This window comes from Otolemur garnettii, unplaced genomic scaffold (genome assembly GCF_000181295.1).
Source record: "Otolemur garnettii isolate 467f Iridium unplaced genomic scaffold, OtoGar3 scaffold00019, whole genome shotgun sequence".
In the NCBI taxonomy this organism is placed as follows: domain Eukaryota; kingdom Metazoa; phylum Chordata; class Mammalia; order Primates; family Galagidae; genus Otolemur; species Otolemur garnettii.
This window is the reverse complement of record NW_003852414.1, coordinates 3,944,552-3,971,375: the sequence shown is the minus strand read 5'-3', so window position 1 is coordinate 3,971,375 and position 26,824 is coordinate 3,944,552. Positions and strand designations below refer to the sequence as shown.

Here is a 26,824-nt window from a genome sequence, read left to right as displayed (position 1 = left end):
GATTTAGTTCTTAAAATTCCAACCGTCCCAATTAACTTTGGGATATAATAGAATTTTTAACACGCTATCATATCGCACTCAAATGTTTTGGAAGGATGCTTGAATATAGGTATGAGCAAAAGGTTTGGTAGAATTCTGGTATGAAATGTCTGATCCAGGAACTTTTTGTTGTTGTTGTTGAAAGCTTTTTTATTGTTGTTACAATTATGGTGCTTGACATTGGTCTGTTCAAGAGTTCTATTTCTTACTGGTTGAATCTAGCAAGGTAGTGGTGGGATTCTAGGAATTGGTCCATTTCTCCACATTTTCAAATTTCTAGGTGTAGAGGTTTTTTTAGTAATCACTGATAATTTTTGTATCTCTGTGGTATGTTGTTATTTTCCCTTTTTCATTTCTAACTAAGTTTATAAAGAGATCTTACTTTTCTGTTTCTTATTACTCTGGCCAAAGTTTACCAATTTATCTTTTCAAAGAATTGACTTCTTGTTTCATTCAGAAGATTAAAGACTCTTTTGTTCTCTATTTCATTTAGCTCTAATCTAATTTGGTTATTTCTTCTACTAGGTTTATAACTGGATTGCTCTTCCTTTTCCAGTTTCATAAGACGACTCATTAGATTGATTTGTGCTCTTTGAGACTTCTGGATCTGGGTGTTTAATGCAATAAATTTCCTTCTTTGTACTATTTTTACAGTACCCTACAGGTTTTGATACCTTGTGGCTTCATTGTCATTTTGTTCAAAGATTCTAATCATTTCCTTCTTTATCTCCTAAAGATCGTCTTATAGTCTGTACTTTACCATACCACTCTCCATATGTTCCTAGCATATCTTTTTAAATACATTATGTTTTAGCTTCTTAAGTAAAATACCCATGAGCCAGAAATGTTTTAACTTCTTTAACAAATTAAAATTTCACACAAACCAACAAAATATATCAATATATGGCCAAAACATCCAATTTAAGTATTTTAGGCATTTTTATTTAATAAATAACTTCTGTAAATAGCATTGTAAAAAGTGAACGGTTAAAATTAAAAGGCACTTAAAACAATGTGACTAGTACGAAACAAGATGGGCAACTCAAATAGTCAAAAGTAAATATACAGTGGTTTGTTATGGCACTAACTCAAAGTAAGACTTGCGTTAAGTGACAGCTGTTACAGAAGCCAGAGCACAACTTCACATGTTCACTAAAAACTTTCATTTACAGCTAAAAATTCAAAGAAAAGGTACTGATAACAAAGTTTTACCCTCAAATTGCAAACAAATACATTAAATGACTAGAAGAGGTGATAAAAAGCACCAGCCATTAAACGAAATAAAAATAATAAAATAAGTTCAACTTAAAAGGTCCCCATTCAGCAAATACTTTGTAAATTATGGCCTTTGTGTAGACAGTGCTAAATCAAGGACTTTTTAGCAGAAAATTTCCCAGTACTTTCATCTAAGGCTTGAATTTATAAAGAGAAGGCATAAAAGTTACCAAAGATTAAGTAACTCTTAAAATGGCACACAGGTTTTAAAGCTATTTGTTTTTCCTTCCTAACTCTGTAACTTTTTCCCATGGCCTTTATAGATCAACTGTTTTAAAATTATTTTACACCAGTAACTCTCAACATCCTTGTCTTTCAAATATATCATCAGTGATGTCTATTAGGCATATAGCAAAATAATAGATTTAAATTTAAAATGATCCTAAACTAGCGAGCAGGCCATTTACTTTGGATTCTTCTGTATAACTGAAAACTGACATTTGTAAAGCAAAAATTCAGTATTAATACGTGATTAATAGAAACCCTCATCGTCTTCATTACTTCACTGCTCTTCCAATCACTGTAGAAATATCACTTAATCCACTAAGAGCTTGATTTCAATAGTCCAGGAAGAAAAGGTCCAAAGGCACAATGTGACCTTAGCTGACAAGGATAACCATCCTGTCTCAAGTCTTTTGTCAGTCCCTGGCATGGATTATAACATTATTTTCAAAATAATAAAAAAAATTCTTAATTATACATATTGTACATTTTTAAAACCTGCACATGAGTAAAACCAAGGCAATATTGCCCTAAAGCTATTTAACTGTGACTATGAAAATTGCTACTTTTGCATTCAGTGTTGTGAAATTCGCACAGGTAGTACTTATTTTCCCTCATACTTCGGATTGACCACAGTTGTCACAGCACTCTTATAAATAGGATTTTCACCCTAAAAAGAAAGTGAGAGAAATTATCAGTTCCTTTCCTGAAATCATGTAGTTTCACTTTGTAAGTCAAGATTGAAAGTTACAGTCATTTTAAGAACTTATTTCTATTTTATCTGCCCATATTTTCCAAATATGTTGGAAAACTAAATCACCATATAATTAGGTTTCTTTACAATAATAAAATGGCTTATATAAAAATGAAAAATAAAAGCTTTGTTCTCCAAGTCTAATGATACCCCTGTTATCTGGCACTGTTTCATTTACTTTACTGGCAGGAAGAGTTAAGAATTTCCTCCATGGCAAGGAGTGTGCTGTTACTATGGACTCTCCCCTTTGAACTTGTTTGTAATACCCATTATTGGACACAGTAGGTGCCTGATAATCAAAACAGGAATCCTGGGTTTTCATTGCTGTGAGGGAGGTGTGTTCCTGGGGCACTTCCACATAAGTGACTAGTGACTGATTCTGAGAGTTCTCAGGCAAGACTGTCACAGTGTCACCTGTGGTGATGTTCACCAAGTCACACCTTCAAATCTGCTTAGAATGTTAATTAAAATAATTACCATTCTTCATGAAATAACTGTTCTTCTTCAATATCATATTGATAAAATGTCTGATTGAAAAACTATAATTGAAGAGTACTGAAGTCAAGCCTAGAAAGTGACTCTAAGTCATAAACACAAGAGATCTCTCAAGATTCAAAAATATAGTTTAGCACAAAAATCACTTTCTTTAAATATTCCCTTCCGTTAAATGTTACACTTAAATATCTACTACAGCATTCTTCTTTTTCCTGTTCCTACAGATTAAAAGTAGGTTTGAAGCCAAATGGGAAATGTGGCCATATAACCCGTTTTTCCCCAGAGGAATTATAGCAAGTATAAATCAAAAATAATTCATTAACTACTAGGGCAATAATATTTTAGGCAAAAGCTAAGATTTTGGAATGTTGTTTAGCTTTATATCTCACTGTAGAACCATTTGCAGCTGATTAATTTTTTTAAAAGGATATTTATAGATAGCATCTAAAAGCAATTTTTTGTTTTTAAATTGTATTCACACTTCATTGCAGATTACATTTGGATTTGGCTTTTGGTGCCACAATTTCTTGCCTCAAGGACAGTACAGTTTGGCAGATGATAGACATGAAAATAAGGCATTCTAATAATCTGGAAAGAGTATAAGAAAAAAATGAATATCTGAGAAGATTAGGGTTATTTTCATAGTAAAATCAACTATGGATAAATTATTGAAATGTAAACAGAAATCTATGCAAAGTCAAGGTGTGGGGGAAAGAATGGCACATTTATGTAAAAATATATATAGTTCCTAAGTGTAAGGGGGTGGGCTATGTGATCTGTGATGTGGGGAAGGAGGAGTCGGCATTGTATGCCAGGCTGAAAGTCACAACTTCATCCTGTAGATGAGAATCCACTGAGGGAAACTGGCTGGTTCTACAAGATACCAAATAAACCACCACTGTGATTCTGCCACAGCCACACGTCTGATTACCAAACAGAACATGGCAATATACCCGAGCCCTCATCTCCCCATGCCTCAAGACACAACTTGACTGGTTGTTTCAGAAATGTGGAGGAACTCAGGATCCCTCAGAGATAATTATCATATGAAATAAGTAATAAAATCAGGTAGAATATAAAATTCTGAGCTCGAATCCCAATTGGAGCTAACACATCCACAGTTATTACAGCATTTTAAACTGGGGTCAGGAAATTGATACTAGCAACCACCTCTTAAAAAGTCATAGAATACAAATAAATTAGATTTGCTGTTTCCATCCTCCTGTCTGTACATCAGGCCAGTACTGCTCATTCTTTCAAATATGTTGGAAAACTAAATTACCATATAATTAGGTTTCTTTACAATAATACATAAGATAAAGCTACAATTTAATACTTAAGAACTGTAAAGGAAGGACAAAAAAATCAGAAAACAATACTTTTTAAAGTTTTACATTATTGATTCCAAAGTAGTAAGATTTACATGGAAGAACTTACCTCTGGAGAAAAGTTTGTTTTGTCATTTACACAAACATTTGTATTTATTATTTCAAAATACATCCAAACAAAAATTTAACATGCAAGGTTAGAGGTAAAATTAATCTCACTGTCTGCATTAGGTTAACTAAAATAATCGGGATTAGTTCCATTGCTCAGAGTGCAACCCTAATTACCCCAGCAAAAAACAAAGCTTATTTAAATCAGAGAACAGGGTTATGTTCTGAAATGAAGCCCTCTGTACTCAGCAAAATGTCATCTTTTTGCTTATACTGGAATGGCTGACAGTGGTAGCTACAGAACCATTCCTATAATATATTAGATATATATTAACATACTTAACTCCAGGAGATTTGGAATCCACATTTAAATTTATGTAATAACAGATAGGGAAAGACAATTTTTTCAACCCACTTTAATAGTTTTGAGTTGATAATGTGATATGTTCTTTTTAATAAACCTACATGAACGTCTTATGTGCCAAAATAATTTCAGCACTTGCCTATGAGTCACAATCTGTTAATGATGTAATTAACTGACTACCAGACCTCGGTCCCAGGCAGGAAAGAGCTTTACAATCCATGGTTTTAATTTCTTGATGTTCACTCATTAATTTCTACTTTATGAGAAAACACCTCTTAGAATAATCTGTAGTCATTAATTTGCATGGAATTCACTAGGCATAAAGAAATTTTTACCAAACTTTTGCTTTCTGAATTACATAAAATACTTATTTTGGCTCAAGAAGTATCATTTTTACCAAAATTTCAGTTAAAAACGTATATGTTAAGTTTAAGTAATATTTATGGATAATTTCCTTTGAAGTATAATTAAACATATAGCAAAAGTGAAACCTCCCAATAGGACAAATTTTGTCTCACATGAGAAATAATGACCACATGAAATTGTTAATACTTGAATATTTTTGACCTAAAAAGAAAAAAGCCCAAGCAATTCCACTGGCTAATCAGTTTTCACTAAAAATGAATTTCTGTTATGTATCAGGTGAGAAAGAAACAAATGTGAGGTCTCAGACTACTGCGTACCAACCTACCTATATCTGAATTTGACTATCATTTTCTGCCATCAAATCAAACTTTAAAAAGTCTTCAAATCTGCTTAGAAATAAAAATCTGACCAGTTAACTATTTCTAATATTCTCAGTACTTATTCTATCCCTTACAAATACGAAACATTATTGTATTTTAGGCTCTTACTACCAATTTCATAAATGTGCTTCCAACAGAATAATGCAGTGTTGGATTCTATGTAAAGCAACTTTCCTGTTACATTTGCCCAAAGCAACAGTATTACTCTAAGTGAGGTAGGACAAATTGTCAAAATGCTGTAATTCTCTATAAAGAGTGACCCACCTCTTCCTAACCAGGTAAGAGTCTCCTGAAGACACGTGATTGCTACCTGTACAATGTAGTGGATAAGAACATGGATACTGGTGTCCAGCGACCTGGTGTGAATCTCAGCTCTCTGACTGACTAGCTATATGTGAACCTGGTCAAATTACATAACCCTTATATGCCTCAGTTTCCTCATATGCAAAATAGGAATAAAAATAGGTCCTACTATTCTCACGTGAGACATGCATAGTGTATAATTGTTAGCTATAATATTACAACTATTACCAACACGATTATCTGCATAGTGAGGTAGGAAGTATGAAAAGCTAATCCTTCCAGGTGAGATTACTCAACTGGGAAAGGAGAAAAGAATCCTGGGTTTACCAGTTAGGATTTAGATCTTATCACTCTTTGAGCCAAGAATTTTAGGGGCTTACATGATTATATGAAAATACGCTGGAAGCATTTCATGAAAATTCAGATATCAATGGTTTTAAAACTATCCAAGGAAGAATTCTGTCCACTCATGATATAAGAGAAAATGGTAAGTTTGTCATCCAGGTAAAACATACATCACCAATATAACTTACCCGAGCTTAGAGAACAGGATAAACAAGCCTTCCTCCACCCACGGAATTTCAACTAGGTTTTAATTTGAAAGTGTAATAAGGCTTTCTCTTTCAAGTATTTTTGTTATATAAAAATTTTTAAATCGCAGATCTGAAAATTAACATCACTCCTCTGGCCTTTAATGAAATTTCAAGTTCTATTTTTACAATTTGGATTTCATGGTCAACTTTCACTATTCAACCCTAAAATTTATATATAATTTGTTATTTAAGGATAACACCACCTGAGGCATAGGACTGTTGTAAGAGTTTAAGTTGACAGACAGATGTCATATACTGCAGTGAGTTTGCTAAAAACAACTCTATAAAATAGCTATCACTGACTCTGTTACTGAGGAGAGAACTAAATCTCTAGGAGGTGAAATGTCTCAGTACTGTTTTACGAGGTGGAAAAACTGGGATCTGACTCTAGGTCTGTCTAATTGCAAAGCACACAAAGCATTCTCATCTCACTACAACATGGCTGTTGTTTCCATACCATAGAAAGTCCTTCTAAACACTAAGTTAACACACAAATAGAAAAGCCACAATATAGCCATATAAATAAAGCCAGACTTAAAAAAAACAGCAATAGTGATAAAGGACACACAGTGCAGTAAAAAAGGATAAAAGTTCACATGCAAAGGCAGAAAGTGAAGGAAGATACGAACGGCAACTTAGAGACCAGCTTTACGTCCATAGTTTGGATTCTTGAAATTATTAATAGGACTCTTGTAAATCGGATTTTCTTGCTGAAGTGAAAGAAATAGTGTCTAATGATTTCATCAGAAAGAAAATTGACATTTATAGTGTTTCAACACTATAAAGGAACTTATTATTTCTACACTTCTGAAATTCTTAACTTTTTTTTAGAACCCGAGCAAATTGTAGTAAAATGCAATTAACTAAAATTCATTTATAATTTAAAGCCATTGAAGATAGTCCTTGCCTTTTTGTATTGAAAGATAAATACACAGCACTAAATGCTGGTATAAACTTTCAGTCACTTAGGGCATTTACAATTTTTTATAAAGCAAGGTTTGTTGAGGTGTAATTTCCACAGAATAAACATAACTTTTTAAAGTACCGAATTCCATTAGTTTTTAAATGAATGAAAACATCCACGATCAAGATCATCCCATCCCTCATGTCAACCATTTCCCTTATTCCAGCCCCTAGCAACTACTGATCTGATTTCTGCTGCTATAGTTTTGCCCTTTCCAGAACCTCAGATAATTGGAATCAAATAGTATATATCCTTATGAGTCTGGCTGCTTTGCATGTAAGGATCTTTATTTGTCTGTTTTAAACAGGAGAGAGAGAAGCTTTCGACTGGATAGCTTACTCCACAGATAACATTGTTTAGGATTCTATTTTATGCTAGACAAAAAGGCAGAAGAGCAAATGTAGAACCAAAACTATTAAAGAAATAAAAATATTGGCCACAGTTCTCAAAACATGTATTTGTAATGATTTGTTTCAATGAGACGTATTTAGGATGCTTTCTATTTTTCACCAAACTAAATGCAAGAAAATATTTAAAGACTTTAATAATCAGTCTTAACAGTTAATAAACAAGTCTTAAAAGTGTCATATTTATTTAATGAGCCACCTTACTTTTTGGAAGTTTTGTAACTTACCGTGTCCCATTTAGCATTCATTTTCTCCTTTTCAAATTTAGCAAATTCCCTTCTGTCATGAATTATCATTAGAAGCTTCCATATCAGCAGTAATGCAAGGCCAATAAGAACAATTCCAGCAACCACACCAGCTACAATTGGAATGATGTCTGGACCAGTGGGACACTCTGGAAATTAAGAAGGTAATAATGGGCACACAAGGGACTAATATGTACAAAGTCTAGCCATAAACACAAAGAGCCAGGCAGTACCTTATGAGAAACACACAGGAATAAAAAACGAGATAAATGAATGGACACTACGCCCAACAATCTATACAGAAGAGCCAGAACCAATGACAAGAAGGCAAAGATGAACACACTGGAGATAATACTTGTAACATGTATGATGTTACAAAACAGTACAGAGACTTTAAAAAATAGTTTGGCAGTGTCTTTGTTAACCATATTCTCCAAAATTCCATTCTTGGTATTTACCAAAGAGAAATGAAATTATATTCACACGAAAGTAGGAAATTCCACAGAATCTACAAAAAAGCTACTAGAAAAAATATAAGAAATATTTTATCTTCTGAGAAGTTTAAAAAATTCAACACTGAATATCCTTTAACAAATTATCTTTCCCACTATCTAAGCCTAAATGAAGCTCAAATTTCAATACCATCAGTCATGATGTAACTCTTCACTGAGCACATCTAAGTGTCAGGCATTACTGTTAAGTTCCTTGTATGAATTACTACCTTTAATCTTCAAACTCTCCACTCAGAAAACTTAAAACTTGATCTCTCTTTTCCTTAGTTCTTATATGGTTAATTAAAGCCTCCATTAAGCTTTGAGAGATGAAAAATTTCCCAACCTGAATAAAATTAATGCAGCTGAAGGCTGTTCCATGATATTAAAGAACTGGAAAATGGGCCTGCACAGTACAGACAAGTTAGAAATGAAAAGAATTTTTGAAATGATCAGATTTCTACCTGGAGTCTCCACAACATGAACGGTGATCTCGCCGTTGCTACTCACTGAATACGTAAAGTAGAACCAGCAGTCGTCAACATCCTTCTCCTTACAGTGGGACAGAGGATCAACTTGGCCTGGCTGGGGTAATTTGTCCCGATTCTCTACTTTGGTAATATTGAAATATGAACATTCGTCTGCACATGTGTCTTTCTTTTCTCCTTTATTGAAGGCTCTGCACTGAACACACTCTCTGGTAAAACACAAATTATTCAATTTTATTATTTATGATAAACATTTGCTGAAACATTTTGTGTGCTAATAACCTCATGTGACCAAACTGAATCAAGGGCTATGAAGGAGGAATTAAATACATGGAGAGGCATACTACATTTCTGGACAGAAAAACTATGTAAAAAGATGCTGATTTCCCAAATGAAATTATAGGTTTATTATAGTTCCAATTAAAATCCCAATAAAGAAATGAAGTGTAATAAAATAACTTAGCCCTTCCTATATTAAATAAGATAAAACCATAATAATTTAAACCATTTATTACCGGTATTAATAAAATTCTTCAAGGTGAAAACCCCTCAATTTTATTTAGTCAAGTAATTAAGCTATTGGGAATCCAAATTTAACAATGTTACCACAGATTCAATTACACAGCAAATTCACATCAAAATTATAGTACGGCTCTCATAGGACACTTTGTTATCATGGAATACATACTAGCTGTTGATAAAGAAATTTAAAAAATTAAAGCATAGGCTTCTGAGTGGCAGGTATTTTCCTTGTAGTATAATGCTATATGGGCACAGATCTGGTTCTAATGATAAGACATACTTAATACTTAGGTCAACAGAGAGTAAATATCAACTATTTCAAGCAGCCAGGAAATACTTACTTATGCTCTGCACAGACACCAAGGCAAGTCTGACACATCTCACACGTCTGCCCTTGGAACTTCGGATCTGTACATTTACAGACTCCACACTCACAGATGCCCCGGCCATTGCAAATCTGTCCATTTGAGGCCTCACAAGTAGAAGTATCCAAAGAGCAGTCGCACGCACTGCCGGTATAGTTAGGGTTGCATTCACACACACGACACTTGCAAACGCCATTTCCTGCAATTAAATACATCATTTCTCAAAATAATGATGAAAATATAAAATATAAAATTGATTTAAAAGTAAAACCAAGCAATAACATGGGAGCAAGTGTAACCAGGGGATGGACTGACCCTTAACACTGTTGCTTTTCTACTCACTCTGCAGGTACACTCTTCAATTTTTTATCATATTAGACGGGATCACATGTTAATTATACAACCATCTCAGACCCCTTTCTTACCTCCACAGATTAAGCCATTGGATCTATCACAGTTGAAATTATCACACTCGCAGAATTTGCCAGAATAAATCTCATTGGTATTATCCCTCTTCCTGCAAACACACTGTCCACAGACGCACTCCCCGTTGTTACTACAGATCTCTGAACTGTTTTCTTTCCTGCAGTAAGCATCCATGTCTTCACTGTTAACTTCATCTGTGCTGCATTCGCAATGTCTACCAACACGCCCCTCGTTGCACCTAAAGAAAGATTCCAAAGTGCAATCACTTAAAATAAAAATAACTTAAAAGAACAGGTCATGCTGTCAAAAAGGCTGGGAGAGGCAACAAAACTATGAACAATCTCATCCAACTACAAATGTATTAGGTGGGAGTATTAATGCCACACATCACAGACGTGTATCAAAGGGCACGTGTACATGCACACACACGCACATGTGCAAGTACACAGGCACACACACCTCTAAGCCATTCAAGTTCACAGGGAATACACAGCGAGGGCCTAGGAAAGAAATGTCTTCAGAAAAGTTACAATTTTGATAAAGATGAAAATATAATCTACCAAGAGGTGAACAAAACATCTGGAAAGAGCAAATAAACTTATTTTTAAAGAGCATGTTACATATTCAAAAGGTATTGATAACATTTGCTATCATAAGTGAACCACTCTAAATTTAAAGCAATGATCCCACTGTCAACCTAAAAAAGTATAATGAACACACCAAAAAAACTATATGGAAGTTGAAGAAAAACATGCTGTGCATATAATTTGAAGATACAATTAACATGTTATTTTAAAATAAAGCCTACATGTTCATACTTTTCAGATCCCCTATACATTTTTATAACAGGTAATGTTCATAGACACTGGATATACTGATTATGAATCTGGTAAAAATATACAGGGGAAGAAAGACAAAGCATTTTCATTACTAAAAATACATCTGCATTACTCCAACATGATGTGTACAAGATGGAAAATAAAAACTATTAACACTGAAATTGTTTTTTGGAACAGATAATAACTGATGGTGACTTACAGTCATGTGTTTCTTTCTTGGTTAAAGCTATATTCAGAGTACTCAGTTTTAATTTTTAATCAAAAAAAGTCACCAGTGTGAAAATAAAAACTTAAAATAACTGATTATTCAGCATACTCAGTTTTAATTTTTAAAAAGTCACCAGTGTGAAAATAAAATTTAAAATAACTGATTAAAGTTTTGTTAGTATTAAGAATCCATATTCTGAAAATACCAGTTTCTTTTTAATTTTACAACACATATTTATAGTAATAAATTGGAATTTAGTAATTTAGTAATAAATTGGAATTGGAATAGTAAATTCTAATTTACTATTTACTATTACTAATTGGAATAGTAAAAAACTATTCCAACAATGCAGAGGTACAAACATGTACTATAAGGTGAACATTCCTTACTGAGTCACAATTCCATTTCCCAGATGAAATCACCATAGTATAGGTTTAATGTTTTTTTTCCAAAACACTTATCTTATTTTGCCCTAGAAAATTCAGATTGCTGTCCCACGAGTGAAATGCTACCTGAACAGTTTGCTGAATATACTTCTTACAGGCTATAAAAGCTTTTATTTTGGAGTTAAAGGTAGTCATCTTAAGAAGTTAGGAAAAGACTTTCTATGAATGTTACACACAAGATCATCAACTGTTCTTGGGGTTAGCAACAATGGTTGGAAAAAATAATTTATCTGCTTCACAGTGATTTTCTCTGGATGTCTCAAAACACGTCCTGACCTCCGACTTTCTGTCTCTGACAACTCCCAGCTCACCTGCACGCTCCACACTCAAAGGTCCCGTTCCCTTCGTGGCACTTTGGACTTTCTGGGATGCCCTCACTTTGGCATTCGCACTCACAGATGAACTGAATCATAATCTCTACTTCTTCAGTGAAACCCAGAGGCTTAATTTTAATGATTTCAGAATTCTTATTTGGACATTTATTTGAAGTTATGCTAATTTCAAATTGAACCTTAAAGTAAAAAAAAAAAAACATTAAGCAAGCTCAATCTACTAAAAAATATTTCAAAAAGTTACTCTATTCTTTTAATTTTTCTCAAATTACAAACTAAATTTTCTTATAAATAAGCAATTTTTTATTTTCTACAAAATAAATGCTTTATATAACATACCTCATCTCCAATGGAAATATTGGAACATTTTCTTCCATTTTCCCCTGTTCCATTCACCCCATTCTTGCAGTAAGATTTATAATTTATTGTTACTCCATCTGGTAATTTGCTGTTTTCCAAAATGACTTCTGAGGAAAGGGACTAAAAGGAAGCCTAATTATATATCAGAAAGCCAAACAAAATGCTACGTGAAATGCATAAAACCAAGGGGTCAAATAAACGTCAAAAAAAAATTTCACTTCGAGATAGTTTGAAGCTAAATTCAACTGAGTGACTGGAAAACACAGAACCCAGAGTAATAGGCCCTAATTAATAAGGACCCAATCTTCAAAATAAAGTACACAATTGAAAAGTTATGCATTTTAATTACTGAGTTAAAATATTAATGATCATACACCACAGTGGCTTGTGTTAACTATGAGGAGTTCTAAGAATGCAGAACAAATGTTTTCTTACTCCCTTGCCTAACTGGCTCTCCTGCAGCTCAATCTCTTCCAGCAAACTATGGACTGAGGTAAGAAGCGCACCATGCAGTCTAGGAACAAATGCGCTTATTAGGAGCCATTACACCTGGCCAAAGAATAAAGCCAAGAGCCCCCGAGGAGGAAGGATTTGAGCCAGTGCTTAGTGAAAATATCAGACCTCTCAGGACAAAGGGAGGCGGGTGCAGTAGCAAGCTGGCTCTTGTTCACACCCTTTCAAGTAAAGGAGTCAGGAAACCAATCTGTTAAGATGGAGAAGCACAGGGCCGCCGTGGAATGCCTGAAATGCTGTGAACCTTTGAGAGACACTCACTCTGAGTCAGGTCTGTCCAGAACACTTTGGGACCCCCATGACAAAAGGTAAAAATATCTAAAATTCAACCTGCCAACAGGTTGGGGTTATAGGGACTAAAAGAGGTAGCTTCTACACGCAAAGGTTACCATTACATTACAAATGGCTTCAAGTGATTTAAAATGATTATAAACCAATGCTAAATGGGTATGATTAAAGGTGATCTGAATTATGCTTTAAAAGAAGCCAATTCCTCTTTAATTTCAATTCCACTGCCTTCCAAGTAGGGGGAAAAATTCTATAAATATTTTTTAAATAGGCAAGTCACATATATATTTACATTATTATGTATTTTATGGTGTCTATATATGAGTGTGTATATACCTCCTGAATATGGAAAATTATATCCTCTGATTACATGGGAAGAGAAGAATTAGCAAAAAAGCTGCTCTAGCACAATTCATCAAAATAGATAAATCTATAAAGAATACTTTGGGCAGAAAGAAAAGATTGGGGAAATCCTACAAATCCAAGTATAAATTATGTTTTACAATTACTCTCCAACAAGATGAGCTCTACTGCTTAATGACATATAAACAGATATTTAGAAATGTTTCCTATGTGCTTTTATCATTATTTTTGCTTTGTTTAGGTGATGCAAATAAATGATTTTTTAAGACCACATGTACATAGTTTTTCCTTCCAATACAAAATTTAAGTTTTTTTACTCTCCTCTGGGGTAGCTAAATCATACAGGAAGTTTTACTTTCTTTGAGCAAAGTATGGTCAGCAGGGTATTGTCCAAAACTGATCTTATTTAAAATATACTCACATTGTATGCATCAATGATCAACTGAATTACATTGCTAGAATTTGAAGATAATGTTCCTACTGCTGACTTAGGAATCAATTTTTTCAGTTCCTGTAAATAAAAAATAAAAATATATAAAATAAAAATACTACTCTTTCAACTAATTAGTATCTAATGAGCAACTTACATTTATCTTTAAATACCGATTTCCTACACATCTCCTAAATAACTTTAAGAGTCAAACTTGAAAAAAACAATAAAGTTTTATAATCAACTTTAAATGTAAACCACTTTTGGTAAAATTCAGTCTGCCTACCTGGTGGCACTTCCCCACATTTTAACTCATAGATGATTTGTCTCTAATGATTAAACAAAAATTGTCTGAAACTTTGTTCTTTTTAACTAAACCATATTTACCTTGTAAACAGGCTGAAATTCTTCAGTCACTGCAAAAATCATCTGAATGTTATTTTCACTGAGTTTCTGGACAAGGTGAGCAATAGAAGGATAATCCTGAGAAATTAAGTAATATAATTTAGTATGTAAATACATTCTTTCAGTCTATTCCAGTTTTTTAGATACTTTTTGAAAATAGCAATGACTTACAATATAACTGGATTACTTTATTACTTTCAAATAAAAGTATCGAAGGCAAATAAATGCTGAAGTGTGTATTACGTATATGTGAGTTTCTAATCTCTTCTCTCTACTTTCATGTATCTATAAACATTTCCACATGAAGAAGTCTTTCTAGGGTAAGATTGTCTATGTATATTAAATGTAAGTATGATGAAATTAAAAAATAGCCAGTAGTTAAAGTTTCTATTATCTATTACTTAAGAAAAAGACAAAGATTCATCGATTTCTTCTAGAACTTGAATAATTTGACAATCTTTATTTTCAATAAAGGTAGCGTGCTGCTTTTAAAAATCACATAAGATAAAGCATGTAAGACCAGGTAAATTATTTGTTTAGAAATAATGTCGACTTTGCTACCAAATGATGTGTACAAGTAAGAGACAGAGCTACAGGCTGAGACAAAGAGATAACAGTGCCATCATGCATCCCTCTCCCACGCGTGCCAGGCAGACTGCCGTCTAAGCAGGAGAAGCAAACACCAAACTGTGACTTCACGGACAGCAGGACCAGTTTCCCTGCACCCTGGGTTAGGGCCCATACTCAAAAGTCACAAAACCCCAAACTCCAAAGAAACTCACAAGCCAGTCACCCACAATACTCTTCAAAATAAGCACATTCACTACACAAGGAATTAAGCACTTACATAATAGTGGCTCATTGTGTACACATTATTTTCCAGGTGGCACTGCCCATCATTTGGTAAAACTATGCCACCGAGTTTCCCATCTCCAGCAAAGTGAAATCCAGCATCCGTGGAAAACACCAGCAGCCGTGTTACGTTCCTCCAGCCAATCAGTGACTTGAAAAGAAAAGGATTTCAATTTTAAAACACCACTCACCGTACTTCAACATAAACCTTTTAACTTTCACACAGGCTCCCACTCGACTCTGAAGCTACTTCATTACCTTCTCTTTACAAAGTGCTAGTCATCTTGATGACAACCGTGCACAGTGCACTGAATGAAGCCTCTCCCCGTCACTGTACAACTATATTTTGCCTGCTTGACCACATTGCTCTTTATTTTTTTTAGAGATAGAGTCTCACTTTGTTGCCCTTGGTAGACAGCAACCTCCAGCTCTTAGGTTTAGGCAATTCTCTTGCCTCAGCCTCCTGAGTAGCTGGGACTATAGGTGCCCACCACAATGCCCGGCTATTATTTTGTTGCAGTTTGGCCTGGGCCTGGTTTGAACCCACCACCCTTGGTATATGGGGCCAGTGCCCTATTTACTGAGCCAGAGGCGCTGCCCTGCTCAGCTTTTTTTAAAAATTGTTTTTTGGGGGTGGCACCTATGCAGTGGGTAGGGCACCAGCCCCATATACCAAGGGTGGCGGGTTCAAACCTGACCCCGGCCAAACTGCAACAACAATAACAAAAAATAGCTGGGTGCTGTGGTGGGTACCTGTAGTCCCAGCTACTCAGGAGGCTGAGGCAAGAGAATCGCCTAAGCCCAGGAACTGGAGGATCCTATGAGCTGTGATGCCACGGCACTCTACTAAGGGTGATAAAGTGAGACTCTGTCTCAAAAAAAAAAAAAAATTGTTTTTTGGGTCTGCTCATCATCATACCTCCAGCAGTGAGCACACTGCTTGGCACGTGGCAGTCCTCATTTAGCACCTGCTGTATACGGGTGTTTCAGCCTATCCTGACATTACCCTCCTGCCTCTGTCTTGTCCCATCCATGCTTGCTACACTTTCTATACCTCCTTTATCAGTCTCTGTATTAAGCTGCCTTTTTTTATTATAGGAAAGAATTATCTTACCAAGGACTTGCCCTGCTTAATTTCACCCATTCTAACTCATCAGTTGACACCATTGATTTGTTCATTTATTTCATTCTCACCCTTTTCCAACAAAGAATTTAAAGTAATGGTACAATTGTCTCTCTATATAGTAATTTCATAACTATATCTGTCTAAATTTACTTAAAATATCTGTTTATACTCTGTATCCTCACTAAGACTGTAAAGTCCTTGCAGGCAGGAATTAAGTGTATTAACACTGGTAACCTTTCAAGAGCAGAATGTCTGTCTCTTTGGCTTCTAGAGCAGTGCATGAGCAAGACAAACACAGGGAGATACAAGACCGGGGTGCTACGGCTTGTTTGATCCCACGGGTGAAGGCCCGTTAGAGACAGCCTGGAGAATGCTCTCCCCACAGCGAGCTGCTAACAAAATCACAAATAGAGAGAGGGCTAGAAAGGAAAGAGGTATTGGCTAGAGACTAGCTGAATACTACTTTCTTTAGCTATAAAAGCAGAAACTAACCTTAAATCATAACTATGTTCTGAGAAGTCAAAAGTAACAACGGTACAGTAGTGTTTGCTGTCTGCTTATTGATATTAATATTTTATGTAGACTACCTCATTTAAACTTCACAAGAGTCCCATGTGGTATGTACTATTATCCCTTCTTAAGGAGAAGGCTAGAGAGGCTAAGTAAACTGCCCAACATCAGTGCTGACAGGAAAACGCTTAACTAATACACCACCTGGCCTCACTTATTATTCTGCTTATCAGCACCTTAGCAACAAGTGGGTGAAAAATAACCATTAAGAGGCGTATTAAATCAAAGAAGACCTTCTACAGAACACAAGTACTGTACGGGACAAAAATGAGACAACAGTGGGACTCAAGGTAAACTTTACCCAACAATGCTGTCTGGTTTCAGCTTTAGGTATATTGTTAAAATTATGTCATCTGAAAATACTCAGCTGGTACATGGGTCCAATAGAGATAAGCTTGCTACTTCTGAAAATCTTGCAATTAAAATCATAAATATTATATCACTTCTCAAAATACATGTTCACATATAGCTTCTAAACTAGGCTGTAAATAATTCTTTCTTTTTGAATTATGACACAGGAAAATGGTGTCTGTCAAAGCTGATGAGTAAGAGACAACTGACTAACGGTAAATGATATGAGAGACTATTCCTTCGAACACAATCAAGGTTCCTGGGGATGCCACAGGAACCAACACCAATTCCATGTCTGGAATAAAGCTAGCAAGTTAGGACACCTGGGCCTCTTCTTAAAACCTAGACCAGCTAAAGTACAGCTAAGATGTGCCACTGTTTAAAATGGTTAGCTTGGGATTTTAAAAGCCTATGTGAATATATGAGCTGCCTGGTTTAAATAAGAATATAATGATTAAACATGCTTTTATAAAGTACTTACAGTTGGAAGGAATTTAAGGGATTAATATCTGAGATAATGAAATGATATGGAAATTAAGGTTGTTTCCTCTACTAAGTGATAGACTAATCACACTTAAAATTCAGGCAAATAATACAAATGAGATCCCTTTGTAGGAAATGAATGCACTTACTCCACAAACTGCAACTTGCATGATTGCATCAAAACCACCTTCTGGAGAATCCAAATTTCCAGATATGCGTTGTTTACCAACAAGTTCGTTAAACACTTCTCCTTTTCTAGTTAGATTAAGCACATTTTTGTAGCTAAAGGGGCTGGTACAATTCTGATCACTTGTGCAAGGGTTCCTAAGTTTAGCTGGTGTGGTACTAATGTAAGGCATCACAGTTTTTTCCACAAATGAGCCAAATCCTGTGAAGAAAAAAATGCACATAAATAGATGGATGGATAGATGGAAAGACAGACAGATTAGATGAACAGGTAACAGAGAGACAGACTTCCATCTAGAAAAAAATCAAGTATGTTACCACATATAAGTTACTATGGACTGAATGTCTGTGTCACTCCCAAAATTCATTTTAAAAAGCCTAATGTCCGACGTGATGGTAATTAGGAGGCGAGGCTTCTGGGAGGTGACTGGAAACTCAGAGTGGAGTCTTCATGAATGAGACCAGTGACCTTATCTGCCTTCCCCTTCCACCAGGTGAGCTCCTGGGAAGAAGGCGCCGTCTCTGAGCCTGGAAGAGGCCCTCATGGACCCAGTCTGCCTTCCTCTTGGGCTTCCCAGCCTCCAGAGCTGTGAGAAATTCATTTCTGTCATTTACAAGCTCCCTAGTTCATAGTTATAGCATCCAAATGGGCTAAGATATACGTTAATCTTTTTGTGTACTCAATTTAAAAATAATCCAATTCATTTTCTTAGCATACCAGCTCTCAATAATGGCATGTTGAATGAATAAATAAATGAATATTCTGGAATTATGACCACTTAAAAAAAAAAAAAAACTAACTTGGTAAGAGCTTCCTATCTCCATGGTCCTTGAATTATGCTTACTGAATAGAAGAGCATTTTAAGCAAGTGCTATTTTTAATGTTTCCACTTAAATAGAGCTAATTTTTTAAAGGCAGCTTTCAGGCCTCAAGAAGACTGACAAGTCTTTTCAATATTTTATTGGGAAACCTCTGTTGGGCCAGCAGTGAAGAGACGCAGGCAAAAAAAGAAGTTAAGTTGGAGATTCACAAAATGGGGAAAATATGGTTTGGAAAAGAGATTGTTGTAATATGAAAAATCTAGGTCCGATGTAAGATTAGACTGTACTGGCAGGTTAGTCATACTAATCAGTAATGAAGTAGAATCTGGGCACTCAAAATATACTTATAAACTAAATCAACAGTTAAGTAGATAAATGCCTGTGAAAACAAGCATGAGTTTCAGTATCTATGAGGTATAATCAGTCTCAATCTAGGAGCAAGCAGTGAGAGAGGAGAAAGGAGGCAGAAAGATTCAATGTACAACTGGAACATCCGTTTCTCTCAGGAAGAAAAAGCTAACAGTGCACCTATTTATGTCCTAAGTGTGTTGTGAAGAAAAAAGGAGGAAAACTATAAAAGGTCTCTGAGAACTGTCAAGACTCACACATGAAAATCATAAATGTTCCTACCAATTCTGAAGTCCGAAGTAATCCTCCTCATTTCATTCATCAGGTCTGTTCCAAGACTTTTTACATTCTCCAGATCATCTTTCATTGAGTACGAGAGGTCCATAAGGTAGTAGAGATCGATGGGATAGTCTTCTGCTCGCTTGAACTTTAATGTAAACGTCTGCGGCTCCCCTGGACAGAGATTAGAAAATGTAATTTGCTTGCTGGCAATCAAAAGCCAGTGAGAAAAGCCAAATAAATCTGATTTACTTCGTAACACTAAAACCTGAAACACGTAGGCGTAATATTTACAAAAACCCTGGAATTCAGCTCAGTGCCCCATAGCTCAGTGGTTAGGGTGCCAGCCACATGCACTGAGGCTGGCAGGTTTAGCCTGGAATAGCTAAACAACAACGATGACAACAACAACAACAAAATAGGTGGGTGTTGTGACGGGCTTCTGTAGTCCCAGCTACTTGGGAGGCTGAGGCAAGAGAATTGCTTAAGCCCAAGAGTTTGAAGTTGCTGTGAGCTGTGACTCCACAGCACTCTACTGAGTTGATGTAGTGAGACTCTGTCTCAAAAAAACAAAAAAAGCAAAAAAACCTGGAATTCTATAAGCAACTCAATGGGCACGGGCTCAATTCATCTGACAAATACCTAAAACACCAGGCCTTGGGGATGTTAAGGTGAAAATGAAAGCATCCCCAATCCACTGTGGGCAAGCCAGACATAAAGTCAGTTTATAACTGTAAGAAAGGAAAACAAATAGATAAAACACTGTAAGGTGGCAGGAGTGGGGTGGGGAGGGGCAAAGCAGGGCACATTATAGAGTCCAACTGAGTCACAGACACTGAAGTTGTGAGGACTCTGTTCTGTGGGTAAAGTGATGCCACCATATGCAAGTGAATAACACAACCTGATTTTTACTTTAGAAAACACACCAAAAAGTATTAAAAATGAATTACAGAGACAAAGGGAGTGGTTAAGTTACAGTGGTTAATCATCTAAGAGGGAGATGATTATCTGAACTGAAACAAGGAAGAAACGCTTAGGAAGAGAGATTCCCTTAGGAAATAGAGGAGAAAAACAGGGCTTGGATGGAAAATCATGAAATGTTTAACTTAGAGATTTTCTCTACCTAGATTTCCAGCAGGCAGTTAGAGAAATGGGTTTGGAGCTCAAGAGAGAAGTCTGTGTTGTTGTTGTAGACAACTGGACTCAAAGCCAAGAGAGGAAAACCTACATTTAGGTGGAATGCAGACAGGAAGGAAGAAAAACAGATACAGAGTGGAGCCGGGAGGGCCGGGCATAGTGGCCCGTGTCTATATTCCTAGCACTGAAGGAGGCTGAGGTGGGAGCATCCCTCTAGGACAGGAGTTTGAGATGAGCCTGAGTGAGAACCAGACCCCAGCTCAACAAAAAATAGAAAAATTATCCAGGTGTGGTGGTGCTAACTGGGAGGCTGGGATAGATGCCAAGGGGAGAGCATTTCAAGAAGTATAACACCTCTTGGTTCAGAAAGGTTTATAAAAAAGGGCCTGATAAGCATCCACTGGGTCTGGTAGTTCAAAGTGAAGGTAGAGCTGTGCTAGAGCCGGGTTAGAAGGAGAGGCCTGACTGAGCAGGCTGAAGAGTGGACAGGAGGGAAGTCAGGGGAGAAGGCCATTCTCCACCACTCTTCTGAGAGAAAGGGGAGGGAGAGGGCTTCTTTATTTTTAGATATGGAACTGGCATACATACTTAGAAAAACCTTAAGATTTTAATAATACTACACAAATACAAAGGAAAAGAACAGGTTACAATGTTGCTTTTGTATTAATATTATGTAATTATACTGGAGGATGAGCATTTAAAAATAAAGTACTTTCTGAATCTTTGACAGAATTTACAATGGATATAAGACAACATTTAATATTATTCCAAGTTTATGTGTTTTACAAATTGTTACTTCTGCAAAAAAATTTTCTAAAATTTAAACTACTGCAAGTTTTTCAGTGTCAGTCCACATGTGAAAATGGGCTCTCAACAGAGTCTGGGAAGAGGCTTGCATGCAGCTGGTGTCAACAGTATGAAGCTGAAAGGAAAGTATTCAGGGAGCTGGACACCGTACCTGACCGTAACTGCAAAAGCAGCTGCTGTGGTTGGATCTGAGTAATATCTTCAGGCTGGAGCTTTTCTGCTGTTCCTTTGCTGCGGTTGGTTACATTTTTATTTTTCTTTATGTCTTTGGAGCCTCTGGGATTTTCTATGTCATCTGGGTGGCAACCTTTCTTTTTCAAGGCTTCCAAATCGTCACATCGTGCAGAAGTTGGCATTCCTTCTTGTAAAAATGTCTAAATGACGTATAAAATACAGGTATTAACACGAAGTGCAATACTCGAACCTTTTAAACAATCGTAAACAAAGTGGCATCAAATGTATTTCATTTCTGGCTTTTAAACAAAATGCTCCCTTCATCCAAACCACAGTAAGGGCTCTTGTTTAAAAATAGACAAAATCATTTCCAAGAAAGTAATAACTTTCCCAGGACTGACCTAAGTATACAAATTAAATGTCCCACCTTCTAATTCCAAGTATCTACTCAAAAGAAACCTCTTCAGTGAAATTATTTATTCAGCATGGTTAACAGCTACTAATAATGTATATACTTAAATATGAAACAATATTTTTTCCCCAAATTTACCTTAGGAAGTCCTTTAAAAGTCTTGCACATTATGTAGCACTCGCCCTATCACAATATTTTGAATACCCCAGTGTTCAGGGAAAACAGACTGGCTTAAAAACACCTCAATTAATGATAGCAGTTTTAAAAAGGAGAGCAAAAAAATTCAGCACAGATTACATCAGTATTCCTGAAGGTCTGGAAAAAATCTCAAGATTGATTATTACTGTAAACAAGCTTTAAAAAAATTTTAAAAGCAATATAGTAATTTTATAACCAGAGTCATGAATCTATTTCCACAGGGTAGATTTTTTAAAAAATGCTCCTAATGGCATGTGAATGGGTATTTGTGGTGTAGGGTAAAATTTCAAGTAATGACATAAATTTAAAATGTGCTATGCCTTGAACAACTTAAATGGAAATAAAATTTTATCACGCAACTGAAAAGTACCTTAATGAAGACAAAATGCTGCTATTAAAAATGTATGTATGGGTCAGGCATGGTAGCTCACGCCTGTAATCCTAGTACTGGGAGGTCAAGGTGGGTGGATTGCCTGAACTCACAGGTTCAAGACCAGCCTGAGCCAGAGTGAGACCCCGGTCTCTTTAAAAATAGCCGAGCGTTGCAGCGGGTGCATGTAGTCCCAGTTACTAAGATGTCAGGACACCTTACTGAGGGCAACAATGTGAGACTCGTCTCAACAACAATAACAAAAAAAAAAGTATATGTAAAGATTCTGAACAAAAGTATGAGATGTGAAGAAAGCAGAACAGTGATATTACATGTGGTGCTCCTATCTGTTTATGATATAACAGTTTCACTACCAGCATGAGATCCGTAAATTATACATCTCCAAATATTAGCCAGTCTGTGAAAATTTAAGACCATTGCACCCAAATACAACTTCACTAGACATATTCCAAGAGAGCATTTGATAATTTAAGAATTATGCCCATAAACTCAAAGGCTTCAATTATTTAAAGAATAGTTTGGCTAAAATAATCCTCAACTACAGATAAACTGTAGCCCCCCACAACATGGATGTTGTTAATATTAATAGTAGCTGCCACTTATTTACAAGTTTTTAAGTGAAACTGCTAATGTGTAAGTTCATTTATTCTAACTCTTATAGCAACAGATAAAGCAGACATTACCAGCCTCATTTTACAGACAGGAAAGCCTAGGACATCAGTGCAATAAGCCCTGCCTAAAACACTCACAACACCCCTTACTCCCTCTGGTCTCCAACTCAACCCCAGCATACTACTGTTGCGAGAAGAGAAAATACCACTCGAAAATGTCTGAAATAATAAAACAAAAACCTCTCATGTTTTCTTTCATATCTGATGCTGGCACAGTTATGCCTACAACAATTAGATGCTTGAAATTTGGGTATGAATGCCTGGGTGAAAATATAATCAATGAACCTTTGACCTTCTGATATTAGTCATTTGTTCTGTAATAAGTTGTATGCCCCACATGACTTCTCTTGGCCCCGCGTTTTGACTTACTGACTGTTTAGTAAGCTTTGTGGAAGGTACCGCGTTAGACAAGGTAGAGAGATGATATAAGTGAATCAATTCAAACCCTAACCTCGACTGGCTCAGGATGCAAATCAATTCCATATTAGATTAACTCCAATATAATTAAGAAGATGAATTTATACTTCCCTCATCAAAAAAGAAGGAAAATAGGCTGGGCGTACTGGCTCATGTCTTTAGTCCTAGCACTGTGGGAAGCCAAGACGAGCAGACTGCTTGAGCTCAGGAATTGGAGACCAGCCTGAGCAAGAGCAAGACCCTATCTCTAAAAAAACAAAAATTAGCCACATGTCATGGTGGGTTCCTGTAGTTCCAGCTACTTGGGAGGCTGAGAGGAAAGAGGATCTTTTGAGCATAAGAGTTTGAGGTTGCTTTGAGCCATGAAGTCACAGCACTCTACCCAAGGTGACAGTGAGACTCTGTCTAAAAAAAAAAAAAGGTTGGGGGGAACTTAAAGAGTCAGGTAAGTGAGTAGGTATTTTTGGACAGTTATCGAATAAAAATATAGTATGTGCCACAAAGATGAGCTACATGTTTTAGTACATAAGTATTTTAAAACGATCTAGTAGCTACACTTAAAAAAAAAAAAGAGGGAATTAATTTTAACACTTATATTACATGAACATTTTTATACATACAAAGTATTATCATTTTAACATTATTGATTTTTAAATACTAAGTCTTAGAAATCTGGCATATATTTGAGACTTAGAGCAACTGCCATTTGTACCCACATTTCAAGTGCTCAAAGGCCACACAGCTAGAGGCTGATGTACTGAACGGCACAGTCCACCACATATCAGTCAGTGAACACTGATTCATGTGAAAATTCGGCTCTACTCCATCCCCAGGGCACAGCACTGCACAGTACTAAATGACCAGAGTAAGCAGAGAGGACTCGAGCAATCTTACTTACTGAGTTTGTGCACCACCCACAATTTGGCCCTGCTTGTATACATTCGCCACATGATTTGGCATTTGCTTTTAAACATCTATTTTCATCTGTCAGGAAGAAGAAAGAACACTTGAAGTTTCAGAGAGGAAAATTATAAAAAAAATTAGAATCACAATGACAAATAACACTATATACAGAAACATTACATACAGATACGATGACTCCATTACCAACTGAACTAGACCCAGCCCAAAGAAGCCATGCTGTAAACATTACATACAGATACGATGACTCCATTACCAACTGAACTAGACCTAGCCCAAAGAAGCCATGCTGTTGGATCACCCTCAGATGAATATTCAAAGAGGGACACAGTTATCTTTCTTGTCTTCTGTATCAAAGACTAGATCCTTTTCTTTAAAGACATAATTTCAAATTCCAACATTATAGATAGTCAAGGATGTCATGAGTTTTCTTATAACTGGGTAGAGGACTATTTCTTTTTATTTGACTCAAGCTACCACAGCCCCAAGAATCTTCAGCAAGGCCTTCAGAAGGAGCAGCATGAGTTCACTTAGGTTTCCCCAGGGATCTCACTGGGCAAAGAGTAATACAAAATACTGAAATGAAAGCATACCCAGGAAAAAAAATATTTTTACCTGTTTGGCCGAGCACATAGCAAATTGAACTGATCAGTCCAATCCAAAAAATCAGTTGTAAATTCATCTGAAATATAAAATGAAGATTATATTAAGAAAATAACAAAGAAATAAGAAAATACATAAAATAGAAACCCCCCCCACCTTACCCTCTGTTGATTTTATAAATGAGATGGATCTCAAACCGTTTCTCTCTACAACCACCTTCCCTACCTCTCCTCTCTAGCTGGTTACCTCACCTTTCTACCTACACTACTAAAATAATTTCCATACCAGATCCCCAGAATATATCTGTGCCTTAATTAACAGTACTCAACAACAACAACAACAACAAAAATTACAAGGTCAAGTATCCCTTAACACCAAAAAAGCTATCAACAGTCTTTATCCCATAAAATCTGGAGTGCAGAGGCATGATCATAACTGTAGCCTTAAACTCCTGGGCTTAAACGATCTTCCTGCTTCAGCCTCCTGAGTAGCTGGGACTACAAGTGCCTGTCACCATACCCAGTTAATTTTCTTATTTTTTGTAGACAGGTCTTGCTATGTTGCCTAGGCTGGTCTTAAATTCCTTGCCTTAAGTGATCCTCCTGCCTCAGCTTCCCTAAGTGTTGGGATCACAGGCTGAGCCACTGCACCTGGCCCACGGAATATCTATTTCCATTATCTCCTGTGGCTCCCAGGGGTCCAAACAGGCCACATGCCTCAGTTACCTCAACAATGAACCTCAGTTTGAGTGAAATTTTCGAAAACCTGATTGAGTCACCCTTTGCTGACAATTCTTCAATGTTTTTATCTCTCCTCAGGGTAAGACCAATATCCACAAGACCCCAACTCATTTTTGAAGTCTGATCTCCTGCTATTATTTCACTTTTATAAGAAAATCAACTTATATGCACAGAATTAGTCAAATATTCATTCAATTCCTTACATTTTCCAGATCTACAAGCCAAATCAAAATAGGCGTAAGAAGACACTAAAAATCTTGACTGTCTTCCAGAATCCTTAAACAAAACATTAGGTAGTGTTCTGTGTATTAAATAGACTACCTGAAGTCCCAACCACTAGGTATAGAACTATTTTCTCTGAATCAAAGCTTTCACAATGATATTAATGTATACCTCACGAGTTGGTCACAGCCAGCCATAGCCACTGGCTGGTGACCTCATCCTTAACCACTTACTGCTCTTGGCCAGGCTAAAAATAACAAAAAAGTTTACCTTTAACAGTTGTCAAAAAAAAAAAAAAATACAGATTAAAACAATATGAGTAAACCAGCACACTATCCCCCACCCTCAACAAAAAACGCAACAGTTTTTTAACCCAACAAAACCTACTGCAGATGGTTGAGGGAAACCAACTTGTAGCTTTGTAAACCGGTGTAACTTTTTAGGAAATAACTTGAAAACCATTCAAAAACACTAACTATGTCTCTACCTTCTTAGTCACTCAGCTACTGGGAATTCACCCCAAGGATATAATTACTGAATAAAAACATAAAAGCTGATATACACACATCCAGTATAGTACTCTACTATATTTACAAGAGGCAAAAAATGCAAACAAGCCTTTATGGACTATTACACAGTCATAACAACAATAAAATGTAGCAATAGTAAAAGGTTCATAGAAAAAATTTGGATGCAAAGTACACATTAAGATGAGAGGAATATAAAAATAAGAGTATATAAACATACAAAGTAACCAAAGAAAGCTGAAGATATTGAAGAGCTATGTATGTTATA

General features: G+C 36.0%; 1 protein-coding gene across 2 annotated transcripts; it reads right to left on the bottom strand.

Annotated features, from left to right (window-relative positions):
• Positions 1 to 954: 954 nt before the first annotated feature.
• Positions 955 to 25,149, bottom strand: ITGB1 (integrin subunit beta 1). 2 transcript variants are annotated; one of them, XM_003786718.3, is made up of 15 exons: positions 25,080 to 25,149; positions 24,442 to 24,527; positions 21,432 to 21,654; positions 19,340 to 19,510; positions 17,851 to 18,089; positions 15,167 to 15,322; positions 14,302 to 14,397; positions 13,906 to 13,995; positions 12,300 to 12,440; positions 11,940 to 12,139; positions 10,135 to 10,373; positions 9,686 to 9,908; positions 8,799 to 9,031; positions 7,826 to 7,992; positions 955 to 2,206 (listed from the first exon to the last, which is right to left on the bottom strand). In XM_003786718.3, exons 1-15 carry the CDS (start codon positions 25,144 to 25,146, stop codon positions 2,141 to 2,143), a joined length of 2,397 nt encoding a protein of 798 aa, XP_003786766.1. In that variant the 5' UTR covers positions 25,147 to 25,149; the 3' UTR covers positions 955 to 2,140. The 2 variants fall into 2 exon arrangements, with proteins under 2 accessions (XP_003786766.1, XP_023367205.1); XM_023511437.1 differs by lacking the exon at positions 955 to 2,206 and adding an exon at positions 6,735 to 6,937 and having other exon boundaries at positions 25,080 to 25,146.
• Positions 25,150 to 26,824: the final 1,675 nt, after the last annotated feature.